This window comes from Palaemon carinicauda, chromosome 15 (genome assembly GCF_036898095.1).
Source record: "Palaemon carinicauda isolate YSFRI2023 chromosome 15, ASM3689809v2, whole genome shotgun sequence".
Lineage (NCBI taxonomy): Eukaryota > Metazoa > Arthropoda > Malacostraca > Decapoda > Palaemonidae > Palaemon > Palaemon carinicauda.
Genome location: NC_090739.1, coordinates 77553863 through 77575545, shown reverse-complemented (window position 1 = coordinate 77575545; position 21683 = coordinate 77553863). Strand labels below are relative to the sequence as shown.

Here is a 21683-nt window from a genome sequence, read left to right as displayed (position 1 = left end):
TTTGGAAGTCCTAAGAAAAATACGTAAACTAAAACATTGGTAATAAAAAAATCAACATACAGTACTGTATAATCAATATAATCGATGCAAAAACTAACCTATACGTACATATATGTGTACACTAAATGAGTTTGTTTCTTCATTATGATCAGAGATGAACGTAAACAAAACATTGGTTGCCATTTTTTATCGTGCTTTTTAGGTGTTTAGGAAACACATGATATAAAATCGCCTTTAATATTTGTGCCTGTTTTAGTTTAGGGTGCTGTAGTACATGCATTAAGTGTTCTGTACATTAAAGGGTGGTTTGTTAACAGTACTACGTACAAGGGAAGGTTTTAAAAGTCCGAATATACATGTTAAATAAATAGGTAAATATGCTGTCACTACTTCGCGGATTTTCACCTATCGCGCCCGCGTCTGGAACCTATCTACCGCGATAAACGAGGGTTCACTGTACGCTTTTACACAAGGTATGACAACCTGCGGTACTTAACTGTTATTGCCCCACCACTAATTTCCGATATAACCCCAATACTATTTTTTAGGTTAGGTTAGGTTTGAATTATCAAACCTAACCGAACCAAAAATATAGTATTGGGGTTATATCGGAAATTAGTGGTGGGGCAATACTAGGAAAGTACCCAACCTGCCACTAGTTAGCGGGAAATAGCGGGGTGTAAACCAGCTTCCCTGTTCACACACTCACCAAGTGTATCATGCCACTTTTTCTTTTTGGCTTAGTGGAGAAGGACGTGTTGTCTCTTTCCATCACTAATGATGAGACTGGCTGTACACATAAAGTGTTCTCGGGTGAGCAGGTCGGTAGGCGACAGAAGAAAATTTCAGAAAGGGATTTGTCTCCCAGAGGGTTTTCCCCAACGTCGAAGAGTTCTTTACTTATTTCTCTGGTGACTTGTTCCCTCCTGATAACCCTCACTTTCCTAGGGCGTGACTGCTTCCCCCAGCAAAGCGGTGGCACCTACGACTGCAGAGGAATCTCTCCTGTTGCCACTTGTAGCACCCCGTGTCGTCCTTGGGGCTTTTTTGTCTCCTTGCTAAGTAATGGCTCTTGGAGTTGCTGATTTATGGGGCACAGTAGAAGCATGCATCTGCCTCTGCAGGTGGTTGGCCACAGCCCCTCATCCTCCCCAGCTTCTGGGGGGATTTTCTCACCAACAGGTCTCGCCCCCTAGTGGATGTGCTCTCCGTAACTCCTCAGCAGTATAAGAGTTGGGGATGGGTTCTCTCCTGAGTAGCTGTCGGGCCTTCGAACCCTTCTGGGTGAGTGCTGGCGGAGTTTGCTTATTGTACTGAGTGCTCCCAGCGGCCTGAGCTTGCTCAGCATGCTCGGTTCCCTCAGCAGGCGGAACTTTGTTTTTCCTCCTTGCTTCCTTTTTGGAGGTGTTCTCCATAACTCCTTAGTACTACTCGCTAGTACCAGATCCTCTGGCCATCTGTCAGGATGCTTTCCAACATTGATGGGACAAGATGGATGTTTATGCATTTCCCGCAGTATGTATACCCAGTGAGACAACTCATGGACAAAGTAAGGGCATCACAGGATCTCTTGTTGACCTTCATAGCTCCGATGTGGCGGCATACATTGGCTCAAAGAAGCTCTGAAAGAGCTACCACCTCTTCTCTAGTTACTCAAACAACCGTATGCAAAGATATTCCACAAGGTCGTGACTTCACTTCATATTTACATCTGGAGGTTATCCAGCCTCTTCTCTTGAGGAGAGGCTTTTTGCAGTCAGTCGTGAAAAGGAAGTCTGGATACCTCCAGGACTCCTCTTCAGCTGCCGTATGGCTGGTGGTTGGTGTCATGGAAGGGATATCGCTCCTCTCGAAGCTACTATCCCGGTGATAGCAAAGTTTCTTTTATACCTCAGGCAGTAAAAGGCTATCGCTTGGCCTTGAGCCACGCCTTTAAGATTGAAAGCAGTTAACCCTTTTACCCCCAGGGTATTTTGAAATTTCCAACCCTTAACCCCCAAGGGTTATTTTTTTTTCAAGCACATTTTGCAGTATATTTTTTTAAAATTGCTCTAACAGCCTTAATTTTTGTCATAGAGAGGTCAGGTTGGTCTCATTCTCTTGGAAAATGTCTGAATTTTCTCAAAAAATTATCAAAAATATGCAAAAAGAAATTAAAATAGCATTTTTTTTTGCAAGGACGTACCGGTACGTCCATGGGGGTAAAGGGAAGAGTTTTGTGAAACGTACCAGTACGTCCTTTGGGGGTAAAAGGGTTAACATTTCCTCCTCGACGAAATTGTCTTGCCACATACAAAGTTTTGAGCGCTCTTGCCCTCAGTTGGAAGTTAGACCTCATCTAACGAAGTTTCAAGCACTCTTGCCTACAGTCCGAAGTTAGACCTCCTCCTTGGAGCATAGTACATGGGCTACGAATCCTGAAAGGAGCTCCTTATGAACCGCTGTCAGTCTTTAGATCGTGACTTGACACTCGAGACGGTTTTTCTTCTAGCCTTTACTTCGGCTAAGAGATTCAGTGAGCTACATGGTCCATTGTATGACGTCTCCCACTCAACAGGATGAGGGCAGGTGACACAGCTTCATCACTGAGTTTATTGCTAAGACTCAAAATCTAACTGTTACGGATCCTAGATTTTGGCCCTTCCAGATTGAATCTACATTCTGTAACAGATGATCCCGAGAAGCTGTTATTTTGCCCGGTCAGGGTTCTGAGGTCTTATCTCTAAAGAACCACAAGAGCTCGCCCACAGACTAACAGACTTTTTGTCAGTACGAGCAGGGTCAAGAGGAAAATACCACGTAATATTCTCTCTGCCTGGATCAGGCAAATGATAGAAAGAGCCCTTATTCCAGACTAATCCTCAGACTCGAAGACCCAAAGCTCATGATATTAGGGCCTTAAGCAGGTCCCTGGTGTTCAATAAAATACCTGAGGTGCAGGTATTGCATGCTAGCATGTGGAAGTGTCAAATGACCTTCACAGCCCATTACCTGCAAGACATAACCCACAGGAACCTGAACACTTTCTCCATAGGTCTTGTGGTGGCTGCACAAAACATGGTTTCAAGCACCTCAGCTCCCTTGTAAGATAATTAACAGTTGGTTGAGGGCAGATTATACCCAGTATAAGGCAAGAATGAATGTGCAAGTGACTGGTCTTTCCATCTTAAATTCTTCCCTCTCCTGGGGTTGAACAACCAAGGAACTCTGCAAGTTGACCTTCTTTTACTGCAAGGGGATACCATCATACCTTGTGTTACCTGATATATATTTATATATTTGTTATGTCCCCGATCTTCCTGCGAGGTGGAATTGGGCAATGTCTTGGTTAAATGTGGACTTCAGCTCCAAATATTATCTTACCTGGTCAAGTCACATTGCCGAGTTCTCACACATTCACTTGGTTAACCAGGTCTTTGGCTCTCTCACATATTCTGAGAGTTAGCGAGGTGTCAAGATTACTCTATTATGCTTGTGCAAACTACAGAGTCACACCCTGGTAAAGGAACACGCCAGTTGGTTTTTGGACTTCCTCTCACCTAAGGGTGAGTCTTCACTGTAAAGAGCAAAAGCATTTGTATTTGAGTTGGAAAAAATTACAAATTTGTAAGTAATTTGTTTTTTTTCCAACTGTACAAACTTTGAGCTCTTTACACATACCTGACCCACCATCACCAAACCCCTAGAAAAGTCCTGCCCGCAATTAAAAAGTGATGACTCTCAACTGGTGAATGTGTGAGCAGTGTGGCTAATCTACCCGCTGCTCCCCCCCACCTGGTAATTAGCGGCGTGTAGTTAAAATTGCTAAAAAGTCTTTTGGCTAGTTTTCAGCATATGCTGAAATAATATCCATTGTAAAGTGCTCAAGGTTTGTATAGTTAAGAAAAATACAAATTACTTACAAAAATACAATTTCTATAAATGCTCACAAATAGGCTTATGTGTGGGCAGTCTTAGCAATACATACATTTCATTTCTTGCCACGAAACTGTGGCAGCCATTACCCACTGAAAATTGGCCCTTGTGAAGGGCCCCGTGATGTTTATTTTTGCAAAATGAGTGAGTTATATCAGTATACTGTACTGTGAATATTTTTTCTTTTCAGATTACAAATACTGGCCTCCTCTCAGAATCAAATGAGGAAACACTTCTAGTTTCAACTCTTGATGGTGCTCTACATGCTATTACAAAATCATCTGGGGCTCTTAAATGGACACTTAGAGATGGTATATTGTAATTTGCTGTTTTCAGTAATGTTATTATTTCTATGAATCTCCCCTGATGTTCATATTGCTTCTCCAAAAGCCCGGTTTAACCAACACTTACCCTTAGAATTTAAAAAGTTTAAATTTTATGAATAGAACTTACCTGGCAGTTATATATATATAGCTATAAGTCTCTGACTTTCGGCAGAATTTTTCAAAAATCGCGGCAACCGCCTTGTGGTGGTGGTGCGGTTAGGTGGTTAACAACCCTTACAGGGTGGTACTTGGAATCATTCCCGTTTTCTGTTCTTCAGATCATCTCTGCCTGCCGGATCGACAACACGTTGGTCCGTCATTAGAGTTTGTTCTTCGCTTTCCCTGTATCGCTGTACCAGTCTGCTATTTGGTGAAGTACACTGATTTGGGGATTCGGCAATCGTGTTTTGTTATTTCTGTTTGTTCCGTAACTGACATACAAACCGCGCTATTTAATAGGGGTATTAATTTCGGCGTAGCTGAAATGACGAGCCATTAGAATTTTAACGAGGATTTACTACCCCATCGCTAGTTAGCGGGGGTAGGGGAGGGTAGCTTGCTACCCCCCCTCCCCCCCTCACACACACTTGTGCTTGCGCTCACTTTGCTCTCGGCTCGGATGGTAGACGGACGTGTCCTCTCTCATCCTTGCCTCGCTCTTGACAGCCATTAATGCTTTTCTGCATTTTCTTTCACAGGTTTCAGTGTGAAGTTGGCCTCTGCGATTATGCGCACCTGTCCTGGATTACCCGACCACCCCTGCGGAACATTCATGTCGATGGTCGAGACAGACCCTCACACCCTTTGCCTTTACTGTAGAGGCCAACGGTGTGATAGTGGTTATAAGTGTGGTGAGTGTAGGGAGTGGTCTACCTCCCAGTGGGAGAGGTTTTCTCGGCGACGTAAGAAGTCCAGGCGGGATATTTCTCCTTCGAAGTTTTCTTTGAAAGTAGAAAATCCCAAGGACTCTTCGTCCGTTGTCCAAACCTCCTCCGAAGCTCCCGCTCGATCGGTCTCTTTTGAGAGACTGGCGAGTGGTAGCGTAGATCGTGGTTCTGTTTCCCAAACTCGGGGTTCGAGAGATGGCGTTGCCTACCCTAGCGAGGCAGCTCCACCTCTCCCCCCGGGGGAGGATTTATCTTTAACCAATTTTTTTCAGCTTTGGTCTTCCTTGGGGCTCGAGGGTTCGCCCTCCAAGGAAGCTCTTCTTGACATCATCCGATTGGGTACCGCTGTCAAGCAATCGCCCACTTTGGCAGAGGTTGATCCTCTGTCAATTGTTGACGTTGTGGTGTCAGAGGTATCCAATGCGGTATCTCCTAATACCTCTGCCTCTTCTCATCCCGCAGTAGCTGAAGGCTTAGTTTCTCCTGTTCCTGCTCAACCTACGAGGGAGAAACTAAGTCCAACAGTCTCTCCTGCCGGTGATTCTCTCCCTCGGGGGAGTTCACTTACAGAGACCCCTCTTCGGAGGACTGCTGAAGGTCAGCTTGCTGATCCTACGGCCCCCAGAGGGCGCATACGTTGCAAGGCTTGCCTTCCTCTTCGCCGGAGAGGCCTTCCTTCACCTTATAAAGCGGTTCATCATCGTCGTTGCAGTCCGCCGCAGAGGAGCCTCGTCAACGATCACCGACTGTTCCTGCTATGGTTCTGGACCTCTCTGCGGATCGTTCGCGATCTCCTTCGGTGGAAGGTCGTCCTTTCAAAGGGCACGCCGACCTTCCACCCGACACACCTGCCGTCGCCGTTCCTGGCAGCTGATGCGCTTTACGTGCTGACAAACCCTGTCTATCATGATTGTCAGGCACCGGTCCTTACGGGGCAACAAAGGCTTACGCGCCATCGCGCGCATACGTCCCTTACGTGCCATGATGATCATGTGCGCCGACGGTCTCCTGTACACAAGGCTTTACCTGAGACAGCGCGCCAGCGCTCACCTGTGCGCCAGTGCTCACCTGTGCGCCAGTGCTCACCTGTGCGCCAGCGCGCCACTGGGTGCCATCAACCTACTGCGCTCCATCAACCTACTGTGCGCCAACACCCTGCGCGCCAGCGCTCTCCTACGCGTCAGCGCTCTCCTACGCGCCAGCGCTCTCCTACGCGCCAGCGCTCTCCAACGCGCCAACGATCTCCCGCGCGCCAGCACCCACGTACTGCCATCTCCCGCGCCCCCACGATCTTCGGATCTGGGGGCTGTAGGGAAGTCAAGAACTTCACCTACACTCCAGCGCTCGCCAACGCGCCGCCTGCTATCTCCTGCACGCCATCCCTCGCCAGCGCACAATCGCGTGCGTTCACCTGCTCGCGCCTACGAGGATACGCGCACGCGCCCTGCGTGCCCACTCCCATCCCCTCCAGCAGCTATGCTCCACCAGCCTGACGCGCGTCCACGCACACAGGTTCCGACAGCGCGCCCGCGCGCAAGGGATATCTCTCCTGCGCGCATGTGCCCTACGACATCTTCTGGGGCGTGCGATCTCTCGCCCGCACGCCCACTGGTCCATCATCCTGATCCTGCGCGCCCCGCGTGCGAACATTCACCCGCGTGCTCGCGAGCGCACAATCAGCCTCCTGCGCACTCTCCTGTGTCTCCCGCGCACGCTTCTACTTGCCATCACTCGCCTGCATGCACGCGCATCAGCAGTCCCCTGCGCGCGCGCTCGTGCGCCAGCAGTCTCCCGCGCGCGACCCTGGGTATTTCCCATCGCGTGAGCGCCAACACGCTCCCCCGCACGAGCGCCAATACCCTCCCGCCCGCGAGCGCCAATACCCTCCCGCGCGCGAGCGCCAATACCCTCCCGCGCGTGAGCGCCAATAACCTCTCGTGCGCGAGCGCCAATACCCTCCCGCGTGCGAGCGCCAATACCCTCCCGCGTGCGAGCGCCAATACCCTCCCGCGTGCGAGCGCCAATACCCTCCCGCGTGCGAGCGCCAATACCCTCCCGCGTGCGAGCGCCAATACCCTCCCGCTCGCGAGCGCCAATACCCTCCCGCGCGCGAGCGCCAATACCCTCCCGCGCGCGAGCGCCAATAGAGTGAACCCTCGCTACTTCGCGGTTCGACCATCGCGGATTCACCACTTCGCGGATTTTTTTCATAACCCATGTCTATACATATATTGCGGATTTTCCGGAAATATCGAAAATACCGCGATGTGACCGATGGTGCGAGATTGGAGAAAGTAAGGAAAATTGAATCATGATTGATTTTCAATATAAATGAAACTTTGAGGAGCAACAAAGATATCATTTGTTAGAGAGATAGAGAGAGGTAAGGAATGGAAGGTAGTGAAAAGTAGCCCACACAGAGAGAGAGAGAGAGGTAGAGAGAGAGAGAGAGAGAGAGAGGTAGAGAGAGAGAGAGAGAGATATAGGTAGAGAGAGAGAGAGAGAGAGAGAGAGAGAGAGAGAGAGAGAGAGAGAGAGAGAGAGAGAGAGAGAGATAGAGGGGGGGTTTAAATGTAATAAACAAAAAAATTTGATAGGTTATAACACATTGGTGCTTATGTAATATCAACTGTATACTGTAGACGGTTTGAATAAGTTAAGAAATGGTATAAATGATACTTTGTTAGTGTATTCGTACACACTCAAGAGCGGCAGCTAGATGACAGCTGATCTAATCACAGGCAAAAGTAAAAAAAAAAAAAGTCAACAATACTCGATTTTTAAAACACACCCGAAATTTAAAAACAAAAGTACACGCTTTCTTAATGTGCAATTAACTATTTAAAGAGTGGCAATTTTCTAGAATAAAATGATATTTCCCAAAAAATAGTGGTTTGCTGATGAAATCGGATGCCCTATTTTTGGCTATGATTGAAATGGATGTAGACTCGGCCTAATTATTTCATTTCGTATTTAATTGACACTAAGAAAACTAATTTTAGTTTCTTCATCTAAATGTAAGTATTGTATAACACGAAGAGAGAGAGAGAGAGAGAGAGAGAGAGAGAGAGAGAGAGAGAGAGAGAGAGAGAGAGAGAGAGAGAGAATGAATCAGCTGTTGTAATCAAATGGCGTGTTTTTGTTTCGTGAGAATTTCATCGCCACGACTATAACAACAACATACTGTACTGAACTTTACAGTATTATACAGACTACTGTAATATGATAAAGTAAAATATTTGTAATCTATTTTATATGAAATGGGGCTATTTTTGTTTTGTTTAAAATTTACATTTACGTATGTAAAACAACTCTCTCTCTCTCTCTCTCTCTCTCTCTCTCTCTCTCTCTCTCTCTCTCTCTCTCTCTCTCTCTCTCTCTCGTAGATTGTTTTCCTGCTTTGCTACGTATGTATGATTTTATATAGATACGGTAAATAATATTTGTAATAACATATTTTATAAAAGCTTTTACTGTAATATCATTATTTATCACTTTCATCATGCGGGTTAAATTCCTTAGTTTGTTTACTGAGCGTATTTTATGACGCCGTCGTTTCAGGCGGCGTCATAAAGAAAAAAATTTCATTTGGAAGTCCTAAGAAAAATTAAGTAAAACATTAGTAATAACCAAATCAACATACTGTACTGAATAATCAATATAATTGATGCAAAAACTAACCTATAAACAGATGTGTAAATGCGTTTGTTTCTTCATTAGGATCAGAGATAAACGTAAACAAAACATTGGTTGCCATTTTTTATCGTGCTTTTTGGCGTGTTTAGGAAACGCATGATAGGAAGTCGCCTTTAATATTTGTGCCTGTTTTAGTTTAGGGTACTGTATTACATGCATTAAGTGTTCTGTACATTAAAGGGTAGTTTGTTAACAGTACTACGTACAAGGGAAGGTTTTAAAGTCCGAATATACATGTTAAATAAATAGGTAAATATGGTGTTACTACTTCGCGGATTTTCACCTATCGCGGCCGCGTCTAGAACCTATCTACCGCGATAAACGAGGGTTCACTGTACCCTCCCGCGCGCGAGCGCCAATACCCTCCCGCGCGCGAGCGCCAATACCCTCCCGCGCGCGAGCGCCATTACCCTCCCGCACGCAAGGCTGCAGGACAACGCACGGCAAGGTCGCCATCCCCACGTTCGCGTCCCAGCAAGCGCAGAACAGCGCGCTCGGCGGTGGAAGGGAAGCTTCCAGAAAGGTTCAGGATCATTTCTCTTTTTCTTTTCAGGGGAACCCCCTATGGAAACTCCTCCCGGGGATCTGTCGATCCCTGTCCCTCCAGAGGGAGTATCTGACAGCACAGCTGTCAGCCAACAGCCATGGTTTGGGGCACTAATCAGAGTGGTTATACAGGCTTTCAAACCTGTTCTCTCTGAATTGGGCCACAAATCCTTGGCTGCGTCTACCCCTCTGAAGAGAAGAAGAGGAGCTTCGGACGCGGTGACTTCTCTAAGAACTAAGCTTTCTCCTCGTAAGCCCTCGAGGCAGGTCATCTATCCCCCCCAGACTTTTTCTCCCTCCTTGTCGGACGAGGATTTCCCGTCCTCAAGGGAGTCACTTGAGGTGAGACGTTCCCCCATCGCACCAATGAGGGGAACCCCACCTTGCGTTGAAAAGTCTTCCCGGGTAGGGGCGGAAAAGAACTTGCCTCCGTCTTTGGTGGAGTCCTGCATCCCTCCCAGGAGGGAGTCAAAGGACTCGAAGACATTGCCAAAATCCTCGACGAGACTTAGGACGGAGCCAGCTAGTTACTCGAAGAACGTCCATGACTCTCCCCAAAAAGAGCCTTTGGGGACAGGAAACATGCATTTTGGCAGGTTCTGACACTTATGGGGACTCTCAATGGGTTTGCTGACCCAGAGATTCCCCCTCGAGAGGGCAAAGACACGGTCTTGGACGGAGTATTTGGAACTCAAAAACCTTCTAAGGCCAGTGCGGCGGATCTGCCCTGGTCTCAGGGGGTTAAAAGTACCAGGGACAAGATCGCGGTTCAGCTCTCTGAGTTAGCCTCCTCCAACCGCTCCAGTGCCGGCAACAAGCTTCTCCCACCTCCTCGCGTACAGCAGAGGAGGTACTTCGAGATCTTGGAGGAGCCTTGTTTAGCTCTACCGCTTCACCATTCTTTGGAAGAGCTTACCAGGGGAGTCCCCCTTGAGAGACTCTCCAACCGGCAGGTCTCATTCTCGGCAACTGAGATCCTTAACCAGGAGAAGGTTGCGAAGTGTGCTATGCAAGCCACTTCGTGGCTGGATATCTGGTTAGGGACCTTAGGTATCCTGATACGTTCGGAGGATTTCTCCAAAGAACGTACCAGGAAAGCTATGGAGACGTTCCTCCTCTCAGGCACTCGCACGATCGAGTTTCTGGCCCACCAAGTCTCGAACTTGTGGGCGAACACCATCCTGAAACATCGGGATGCGGTGGCTGAGAGGTTCCATCAGAAGGTCCCTAGCACTGAGATAAAGAGGCTCAGGCATTCTTCCTTGGAAGGAATATGTTTGAGCCTATAGATGTGGAACATGCTGCTGAGAGGTGGAGGAAGTCCCACCAAGACTCCCTCCTGCATAGGGCTTTGACATTCAAGCCTTATAAGCCTCCAGCACCCCAGTAGTCCCGTCCTACCAAGACCACGAAATCGACAAAGGCAGCAAAGGCAGTGGTGTCTAAGCCCTTTCCTGTCAAGGACAAGAAAGGCAAAAAGTCCTCCAGGGGAGGTAAAAATCCTAGAGGGAGTAGCCGAGGCTGCAAACGCTAGGATTGGCAGTCCCCCTGCATGTCCACCATTGGGGGGATGCCTACAAAGTTGCGCAGACAGGTGGCAGCAACTCGGGGCCGGTTCCTGGACGATTTCCGTAATCAGTCAGGGATATCGCGTCACGTTCACAACATCTCTACCTCCCCTGACGACGAATCCAGTGTCATTGAGCTCCCTTGCCATGGGATCAGCAAGGGGGCAAGCCCTTCGGGCAGAAGTCCAGACCCTGTTGAAGAAGGGCACTCTCCAAGAGGTCCTTGACGGGTCCCCAGGCTTCTTCAGTCGACTCTTTCTTGTAAAGAAAGGCGTCTGGAGACTGGAGACCAGTCATCGACCTCTCGGCTCTGAACAAGTTTGTCAAACAAAGTCCATTCAGCATGGAGACCGCAGACACGGTCAGACTAGCAGTGAGACCACAAGATGTCATGTGTACACGGGATCTGAAGGACGCGTACTTCCAGATCCCAGTCCATCCGTCTTCAAGGAAGTACTTAAGATTCAGCCTAGACAACAAGGAGTACCAGTTCAAGGTGCTGTGTTTTGGTCTCTCCACAGCACTACAGGTTTTCACCAGAGTGTTCACCCTAATATCATCGTGGGCACACAGGATCGGCATCCGTCTCCTCCGTTATCTGGATGACTGGCTGATCCTAGCAGACTCGGTGTCATCCCTTCTTCAACACCGAGACAAACTTCTGGGACTTTGCCATGATTTAGGGAGCATGGTAAATCTCGAGAAGTCCTCTCTGCTTCCCACTCAAAGACTGGTATACCTAGGCATGATTATAGACACCAATCTCCACAAAGCCTTCCCATCAGACGAGAGGATAGCAAGGCTGAGGAAGGACGCAAGCCCTTTTCTCAGACGAGAAGAACTTCCTGCCCAATCGTGGTTACGTCTCCTCGGTCACCTTTCATCTTTGGCTCGTCTAGTTCCCAACGGTCGCCTCAGGATAAGATCACTCCAGTGGCGACTCAAGTCCCGGTGGAATCAAGGTTACGATTCCCCGGATGTCATGATCCCTATGGGACCTGCGGAACGGACGGACCTCCAGTGGTGGGTGACAGACGAGAACCTACGAAGAGGAGTGGATCTTCTCGTCCTCCCCCCGGATTTGATGCTGTTTTCGGACGCCTCAAAGAAAGGGTGGGGGGCCCACGTACTGTACTGCACACCACACGACCTCAGGCCTGTGGTCAGAATCAGAAAAGTTCCTCCATATAAATCTCCTAGAGATGAAGGCCGTTTTCTTGGCCCTTCAACAGTTCCAACAATACCTGGCGGGTCACTCTGTGGTGGTGATGAGCGACAACACCACAGTAGTGGCTTACATCAACAAGCAAGGAGGTACCTTTTCGAAGCAGCTATCCCATCTTGCAGTAGAGATACTGAGATGGACCGAAGTCCACTCGATTCCACTATCGGCACGTTTCATTCCAGGCAAGAGGAATGTGCTCGCCGACAATCTGAGCAGAGCGTCTCATATAGTGAGTACCATGTGGTCTTTGGATCATCTAGTAGCCAAGAAATTCCTGACTTTTTGGGGTTCCCCGACTGTGGATTTGTTCGCAACAGCTCTGAACTTCAAGCTTCCGCTGTACTGCTCCCCAGTCCCGGATCCCAAGGCACTCTGGCAAGATGCCTTCCAACAACGGTGGGACAACATCGACGTTAACGCCTTTCCCCCGTTCTGTCTGATAAGGAGGGTGCTCAACAAGACCAGAATATCGGTCAATCTTTCAATGACCCTCAGCTCCGCTATGGCATCACGCGGAATGGTTTCCGAACCTTCTGCAACTCCTAATGGAACTTCGGAGAGAACTCCCTCCACGACACAATCTACTCAGACAACCACATGCCAACATTTTCCACAAAGCCGTAGCTTCGCTGCGACTTCACGCCTGGAGACTATCCAGCATCTCCTTGCTGAGAGAGGATTTTCGCAGCAAGTTGCGATCAGGATGTCTGGGCATCTGCGAAAGTCATCCGCATCTGTCTACCAGGCAAAGTGGAAAGTCTTCTGTGGTTGGTGTCGTGGAAGGGGTATCTCTCCACTCGATGCCACTATTCCAACAATAGCGGAGTTCCTTGTATATTTGCGGGAAGAAATGCGCCTTTCAGTCTCGGCGGTGAAAGGCTATCGCTCAGCCTTAAGTCTAGCCTTCAGGCTCAAAGGAATGGACATTTCTTCTTTGCTGGAACTTTCCCTACTCATACGAAGTTACGAACTTACCTGCCCTGAGTCGGAAATGAGACCTCCTCCATGGAACGTGGTTCGAGTTCTCAGGTCTCTTAAGAGACCTCCCTAAGAACCATTATGCCAGGCTTCAGATCGCCACCTAACTTGGAAGACGGTGTTCCTACTAGCTTTGGCTTCGGCCAAGCGAGTTAGTGAACTTCATGGTCTCTCGTATGACATCGCCCATTCAAGGGGATGGGGGGAGGTAACGTTCAAATTCTTCCCTGAGTTTATTGCTAAGACTCAGAATCCGGGAGTGGCGGATCCTTGGTTCGATTCCTTCCAAATTTCGAGTCTACGTTCTGTAACAGATGACTCAGACCATCTCCTACTGTGCCCAGTAAGGAGTTTGAGGCTACAGTGAGCCCTCGCTACTTCGCGGTTCGACCATCGCGGATTCACGACTTCGCGGACTTTTTTCATTAAATACGGCATCCGATTTCATCAGCAAACCACTATTTTTGGGGGAAACATAATTTTATTCTAGAAAATTGCTACTCTTTAAATAGTTAATTGCACATTAAGAAAGCGTGTACTTTTGTTTTTAAATTTCGGGTGTGTTTTAAAAATCGAGTATTGTTGACTTCTTTTTGTTTTACTTTTGGCTGTGATCAGATCCGCTGACGTCTAGCTGCCGGTCTCAAGAATATGCGCGTACAAAGTATTGTTTATACCATTTCTTTACTTATTCAAACCATCTATACAGTTGATATTACATAAGCACCAATGTGTTATAACCTATCATATTTTTTTGTTTATTACATTTAAAACTCTCTCTCTCTCTCTCTCTCTCTCTCTCTCTCTCTCTCTCTCTCTCTCTCTCTCTCTCTCTCTCTCTCTCTCTCTCTCCATAAGAAATAAAACCTTAGTTCATATGGCAACTTGAGTTTAAGAATGAAATTAACTTGAATATTGTTAGTTGTGGCGATCAATTCCTCGCTTCAGGAGGTACAGGAAACAAAAACACGGTATTCGATTACAACAGCTGATCTCTCTCTCTCTCTCTCTCTCTCTCTCTCTCTCTCTCTCTCTCTCTCTCTCTCTCTCTCTCTCTCTCTCTCTCTCTCTCTCTCGTGTTATACAATAATTACAAATAGATGAAGAAACCAAAATCGGTTTTCTTAGTGTGTCAATTAAATACAAAATGAAAAAATTATACCGTGTATACATCCATTTCAATCATAGCTTAAAATACGGTATCCGATTTTGTCAGCAAACTACTATTTTTTAGGAAACACCATTCTATTCCAGAAAACTTTTACTTTTTAAATAGTCAATTGCGCTATAATAAAACATGTACTTGTGTTTTTAAATTTCAGGTATGTTTTAAAAATCGAGTATTTTTTACTTTTTGTTTTACTTTTGGCTGTGATCACATCAGCTGATGTCTAGCTTCTGCTCTCAAGAATATGCGCGGTACGAATACATTAACAAAGAATTGTTTACTGTACACCATTTCTTAACTTATTCAAACCATCTATACAGTTAATATTACATAAGCACCAATGTGTTATAACCTATCATATTTATTATTTAGTACATTTAAAACCATCTCTCTCTCTCTCTCTCTCTCTCTCTCTCTCTCTCTCTCTCTCTCTCTCTCTCTCTCTCTCTCTCTCTCTCTGTCACATCGAATGTAATAGCGGTAACTTAATTTTTCGATGACTTTAAAAATGGCCTAGTACTCTCTCCTTCTTTTACCTATTTTTGCATATGGTGAGGTGGGTACAAGTTGACTTATAACTGAAGTTAGGGAAAGTATTTTGGATATGGAAAGAACAATTATCTTTCGTAACAGTTTAGAATTATCGTAAATTATCATTCTGTCATTAGCGGCAGTTTGCTATTGTGGATTAAACGCATAAGGAAAAAAAGGTTTCCAGCTCTGCTACGAATTTAGAAATTTATATGGATATGATAAGTAAAATATTTGTAACATAATGTTTACTAAATGTTTGTTATATCATTAGTTATCACTTTGAGCATGTGTGTTTAATGCGTTCGTTTGTTTATTATGATCGAAGATGGAGTGTAAACAAATGGAAGGTTTCCGTTTCAGGCGGCGTCATAAAGAAAAACTTTATATAAATGGCATTCATTTCATTTATTTGGAAGTTCTAAGGAAAATTAAGTAGAACATTGGTAATAACAAAGTCAACATATAATCAATACTTGGTAAGATTGCTGTCAATGCAAAAACTAACCTATAAACAGATGTGAAAATGTGTCTGTTTCTTCGTTATGATCAGAGATAAACGTAAACAAAACATTGGTTGTCATTTTTTATTCGTGCTTTTTGGCGTGTTTAGGAAACGCATGATATAAAATCGCCTTTAATATTTGTGCCTGTTTTAGTTTAGGGTACTGTAGTACATGCATTAAGTGTTCTGTACATTAAAGGGTAGTTTGTTAACAGTACTACGTAAAGGGAAGGTTTTAAAAGTCTGAATATATATATTTTAAATAAATACGTAAATATGGTATCCCTACTTCGCGGATTTTCAGCTATCGCGGCCGGGTTTGGAACCTATCTACCGCGATAAACGAGGGTTCACTGTATATCTCAAAAGAACGGCTGCAGTCCGTCCTCAGGTGCAAGCGTTATTTGTTAGCACAGGGAGGACTAAGAGGAGGGTTACTAAGAACTCCTTCTCGGCATGGATTCGTAGGGTGATCCATCTGTCCCTGATTCCAGACCCTCCTCCGTTACGTCGCCCTAGAGCACATGATGTCAGGGGCATAGCTACGTCTCTGGCCTTCAAAAAGAATTTCTCAGTGACACAGGTTCTTTAAGCTGGGGTGTGGAAGCGTCAAACGACCTTCACAGCCCACTACCTGCAAGACGTGACCCACAGGAGGCTCGATATGTTCTCTATCGGTCCTGTGGTGGCTGCACAACAGCTGGTTTAAAACCTCAAGCTCCTTATTGGACAAGTAGCAGAGGGTTGAGGGAATTGTTACCCGGTTTTAATCTGCATGAATGAAAAGGTTTGTCTCGCCCTTATTCTTTTCTTCATCTTCCCCTCTCTTGGGGAAAGCAGCATCCTGGGTTCTCTGCATAGCTGACCTCAAACCACTGCAGGTAAACCATGTTTCCTTGTGTTCCTAGTATTAATCTAATACTGTCACGTCCCCATACCCTGACGAGGTGGTATTGGGAGAGTCCTAGCCTAAAGTTTCCATCTAAAGAACTACAGGTCAACTTCCTAGGACGAGTCACACTTCATGATACCTTCATACACAGCTTGCGTAGGCCGCAGTCCTTGCGTTGCAAGGTTCTAGCGAGGTGCAGGGACTCCTTATTTTGAGCGCTGACACTCAAATAACGAGCCCCCGGGCAAAGCCAAAAATCTAGTACTGGCTGGGATGACCACCCTTCCTAATGGGTGAGTCACCCCTATTAAATAGAGTGGTTTGTATGTCAGTTACGGAACAAATGACAAATTCGTAGATAATTTGTATTTTTCCTAACTATACTGTACAAACCTTAGCTATTTAATCAAACTTGCCCGCCAGCCCTATCCCTCTTGAAGTCCACCCTCCAAGCAAAGTGAGCTCAAGCACAGGTGTGTGATGGGGGGTGGTGGTGGTAGCAAGCTACCCTCCCCTACCCCCGCTAACTAGCGATGGGGTAGTAAACCCTCGTTAAAATTCTAATGGCTCGTCATTTCTGCTACGCCGAAAGTAATACCCCTATTAAATAGCTAAGGTTTGTATAGTTAGGAAAATGCAAATTATATACAAATTTGTCATGTTTGTTTGCTTTTGTTCATTATGAGTAATAAACTTCATTTCCGTGTTTGTGCGAATGAGGAATACAAGGTGAGGTTGCCGAAAATGTTGGTAGACCCTCACACCGTGTGTTTGGGTTGTAGGGGTTTTGAATGTGCAATTAATAACAGGTGCGAGGAATGTAAGAGTGAATGAAAAGGATTAGTTGGCTATGAAGCGCTATGTGCGTGAACTAGAGCTCGATAGAGTTAAGAGAGCTTCTAGGTCTAAATCTAAGTCTGTTAGCGAGCTTAGTGTTGATGTGTCCTTTGAACCTGTAATTACTTCCTCTTTGGAAGTTGATCCTTCCCCTGAGATAGTAACTCCTGCCCCTTCTACAGGATCTGTATCTGCATATGACCCTCGGTACGCCAGGATGGCTGCCGAGTTGAAGGCCATTAAAGAACAACTTGCGGCCTTTAAAGGTAAGCCCAGTGAAAGTGATTTTAGTACTTGTGAAAGTGCAGTGGAGGTGGCGGCTGACCGAACCTGTCATTACCCTAGGTCTAGACCTCTACCAAGCTCCCAGGATCAAGGGAGAAGGTACGTTGACAACCGAAAGAGGGTGAGAGGTACAGTACGTACCCTTGGTCAGCCGTCTCCTCAGACAGTCCTGTTGCCAATTCCCAGGCTGCTCTTGACCGCCACGGAAAAGGCGTGTCGGACGTGATTGTTTCTTCTCCGAATCCCTCTCCCAGACGCAAATGGAAGTTTGAGGCGTCAAGACCTACGAAGAGGAGGTGGAAATGCGACGAACTGTCTCGTTCTCACTCTCCCGGTTCTAATAGCTATGAACCTTGCCCTTCAGAGGACGATTTGGACTCCGTGCCTGTGAAGAGGATGAAGTCTAGGTCCGCAAGTCGAGATAGAGCGGCCAAAGATCCTTCTCCTTCCACGAACGTTATTCGACAGCCCTCTCCTTCGGGACCGCAAGACCCAGCAGAAGTAGCTAAGTCTTTCATGTCTGTCATGCAGGAACAACTTTTTTCATTGGTTCAAGCGTTTAGCCGCCCTCACGCCTAGTCCGACAAACGTAAAGACGACTCTTTGCCAATCAAGAAGTTAGCTTCTAAGAGGGAACAAAGTTCCGCTCCTAAGGAACCCTTGCGCGCTTCTTCGAAGACACGACACCGCTCAGCTTCCTCTTCTGCTCGGCACCAGGACGATTCCGCCTCTCGCTCTCGGCGCCAGTACGATACTGCCTCTCTCTAGACGCCAGGACGATGCCAGTATGCTTCCTCAGGACGAAACTGCCTCTCATCGCCAGGACGATACCGCCTCTCGTTCTCGTCGCCAGGACGATACCGCCTCTCGTTCTCGACGCCAGGACGATACTGCCTCTCGTTCTCGACACCAGGAGGACTGCCTCTCGCTCTCGGCGCCAAGACGATAGCAGCCTGCTTCCTCAGGACGATACTGCTTCTCGTTTCCAGGACGATAGCAGCTCTCGGCGTAAGAACGCCTTCCCCTCTCACCGTCAGGACGCCTTCCCCTCTCACCGTCAGGACGCTTCCTCCTACCGCACCAAGGACTCTTCTAGCACTCGGCGCCAGAACGCTTCCTCTTCTTGGCGCCAGGACGACACCTACGCTTGGCGCCAGGACGCAAGCGGTTCTCGGAGTCAGGCTGCTTGCAGCCCTCTACTTCAGGGCGAATCCTTCGATATGCCTTTGTCGAATTCTAGGGAACCTTCTCGAACGAAGGATGTTTTAGAGATGGATCAGGATCTCGAAGAGATCTCTGATGATGAAGGCAAACCTGCTGACGCTGCTGGCGATTATAAAAGGTTTTCTCTTGCTCCCTCCTTGAACTTTATGAGGAGGAGTTCCAACCTGCTGCTCCGCTATCTCCTCAATCTCAATTTAGCAGGAAGAAGGCCAAGAAACAGTCGGCCTTCATCAAGATGAAAATTTCCATTTCTGCTAGGAAGGCGCTTGCGAAGATAGATGATTGGATGAAGGAATGGAGGCAAGCGGTTAAGACTTCCTTCTCGTTTCCACCAGCTCGTCTTGCTTCGAAGGCTGGTATGAGACTGGGGAACCTCTGGGTCTGGGAGATCCTGCCTCCTCCAAGGGTGACTTCTCTGGCATCGTGGACTCGGCTAGAAGGCATGCTTTCAATTCGGCCAAGGTTATGTGGTCGATATCGGAGCTGGACCACCTCATCAAAGGCATTTTTAGAGCCTTTGAGGTGTTTAGCTTTTTGGACTGGTCGCTAGGGACTCTAGCCAGGAAGACTGAGCAGATGGAAGGAACTCAAGATCTTACCAGTATTGTCCTGTATGGACAAAGATGGGGCTAATGAGTTGGCTTTGCTGTTTTCAGCAGGAATCTTGAAGAAGAGGGCCCTGCTTTGCTCTTTTGCTTCGAGATCTGTAACCGTTGCACAGAAGTCTGAGCTTCTTTACGCCCCCCTCTCGCAACACCTTTTTCCTGAGGCCCTTGTGAGAGACATTACTCTTTCTCTAGCCAAAAATGCCACCCAAGACCTTTTATCACGCTCAGCTCGTAAACCCTTGACAGCCGCTCCTTCGACTTCGAAGCGGGAGGAAAAGAAATTCCAGCAGCCCTTTCGAGGCAGGACCACTTCAAGACCTGATTTTAGAGGAAGAAGGCATGAGTCAGGAGCAAGATCGAACAGAGGTTTGTTCAGTGCTCGCTCCAAAAAATGAAATACAACTCCTCCAGACAATCGGCGCAAGACTGTCACGTTTTTGGCAGTCTTGGAAGAGAAGAGGGGCGGACACCTGGTCCCTCTCAGTCATCAAGGAAGGATACAAGATCCCCCTTCTGAAGAAGCCTCCTCTCTCAGATACTCCGCTAGCCTTAGTAGCTCAGTACATAGATCCGGGGAAACAGAAGGCTCTCCTGGATCTAGTCGACCAAATGCTGGACAAGGGAGCGATAGAACCGGTTCGGGACCTATCCTCCCCAGGCTTTTACAATCGCCTGTTTCTAGTGCCCAAGAACTCGGGTGGATGGAGACCCGTCCTGGATGTCAGCTCTCTGAACGTCTTCGTGGAGAAGAATTTCTCCATGGAGACGACTCAGTCTGTGCTGGCCTCAGTACGTCCAGGGGACTGGAAGGTGTCTCTCGATTTGCAGGACGCGTATTTTCACGTCCCCATCCATCCGACTTCAAGGAAGTACCTGAGATTTGTAATCCAGGGCAGGTGCTTCCAGTTCAGAGCACTTTGCTTCGGTCTCAGCACGGCTCCTCAAGTCTTCACCAGGATAATGGCAAATGTGGCAGGCTGGCTGCATCAAGAGGGGATAAGGGTATCTTTTTATCTGGACGATTGGCTGATACGTTCACGATCGAAGGAGAAATGTCTGGAGGATCTACGAAAGACTTTTATGATGGCTCAAGATCTAGGCCTGGTCATGAACAGGGAGAAGTCTCCGACCAACCCGAATCAGACTATTCTCTATTTGGGGATAGTTCTGAATTCAGTTCTTTTTTGGGCTTCTCCCTCTCAGGAAAGACAGACCAAGTGTCTCGAGAAGGTCCGAAGTTTCCTGGAGAAAAAGAGGTGCTCAGCAAAGGAGTGGATGAGTTTGCTGGGAACTCTCTCCTCTATCGAGCAGTTTGTCTCACTGGGGAGACTCCATCTAAGGCGTCTACAGCACTTTCTTTCAAAGATGTGGAACAGAAAGACTCAGGAAGACTCCTTTTCCTTCCCTATTCCAGCAGAGTTCAAGGTTCATCTGAAGTGGTGGCTAGATCTCCCTGTACAAGAAGAACCCAGACCTGGTGTTGTTTTCAGACGCATCAGAGTCAGGTTGGGGAGCAACACTAGGAAGCAGGGAGGTCTCAGGCTCTTGGGAAGAAAGTCAGTTGGGATGGCACATCAACAACAAGGAGCTGATGGCTATTCTTCTAGGGCTAAAGGCCTTCAAAGACTCGGTGTCAGGGAAGATTGTGGAGGTCAACTCAGACAACACCACAGCTCTTGCGTACATCAGGAAGCAAGGGGGGACTCACTCTGTCTCTGTTCGAAACAGCAAGGGAACTCCTTCTTTGGGCGAAGGAGAACAAGGTAGATCTGCTGACGAGATTTGTACAGGGACAGAGGAATGTGAGGGCGCACATGCTCAGCAGGAAAGGGCAGGTTCTTCCCACAGAATGGACCCTCAACCAACAGGTCTGTCAAAGTCTCTGGAGGCTGTGGGGGGGAGACTCCTAATAGATCTTTGTTCCTTAACCGAAATACAAACCACGCTATTTACATAGGGTTTACTTTCGGCGTAGCTGAAATTGACGACCCATTAGATTTTAACGAGGGTTTACTACCCCCGCGCTAGTTAGCAGGGGTAGGGGATGGGTAGCTTGCTACCCCTCCCCCCCCTCACACACCGGTGAAATGTCTCACTTCACTTTTGGCTCAGACGATGTATAGACATGCCTGTCTTCGTCCTCGCTTGGCAGCCATTATATGTTTTGTCTTTACTTAATCACTTACTCTTCTTATACTCAATATATATGTAAACATATTTTTGTGTTTATGTATATATTTGAGTATAGAAATCAGTAAGTTTCCTTTTCAGAGTTCGTGCTTGTGTGTGTAGTGTACGATATCTCCGTGGAGCCCTCGGCAGTTAGGCCACCACGGTGTAATTTCATGGGTCGCGATCGAGTTTGACTACGGTCTCTCTCTCTCTCTCTCTCTCTAGGTTGTTCACCCTTTACTACGTTTTACCTTTACTACGTCCTGGGTAGCTTCCTTCCCGTGTCGGGTGGGGTTGCTACGCCGTACATTTTATCTCAA

At 47.1% G+C, this 21683-nt stretch overlaps 1 protein-coding gene across 2 annotated transcripts in view; it reads left to right on the top strand.

Annotated features, from left to right (window-relative positions):
- Positions 1–21683, top strand: part of Ire1 (serine/threonine-protein kinase/endoribonuclease Ire1) — a 388825-nt gene that overhangs the window by 8666 nt on the left and 358476 nt on the right. For both annotated transcript variants that reach the window (XM_068388550.1, XM_068388551.1), the window contains exon 2: positions 4106–4226. In XM_068388550.1, the coding sequence (XP_068244651.1) occupies positions 4106–4226 (121 nt within the window). The remainder of the gene's footprint in view (positions 1–4105; positions 4227–21683) is intronic.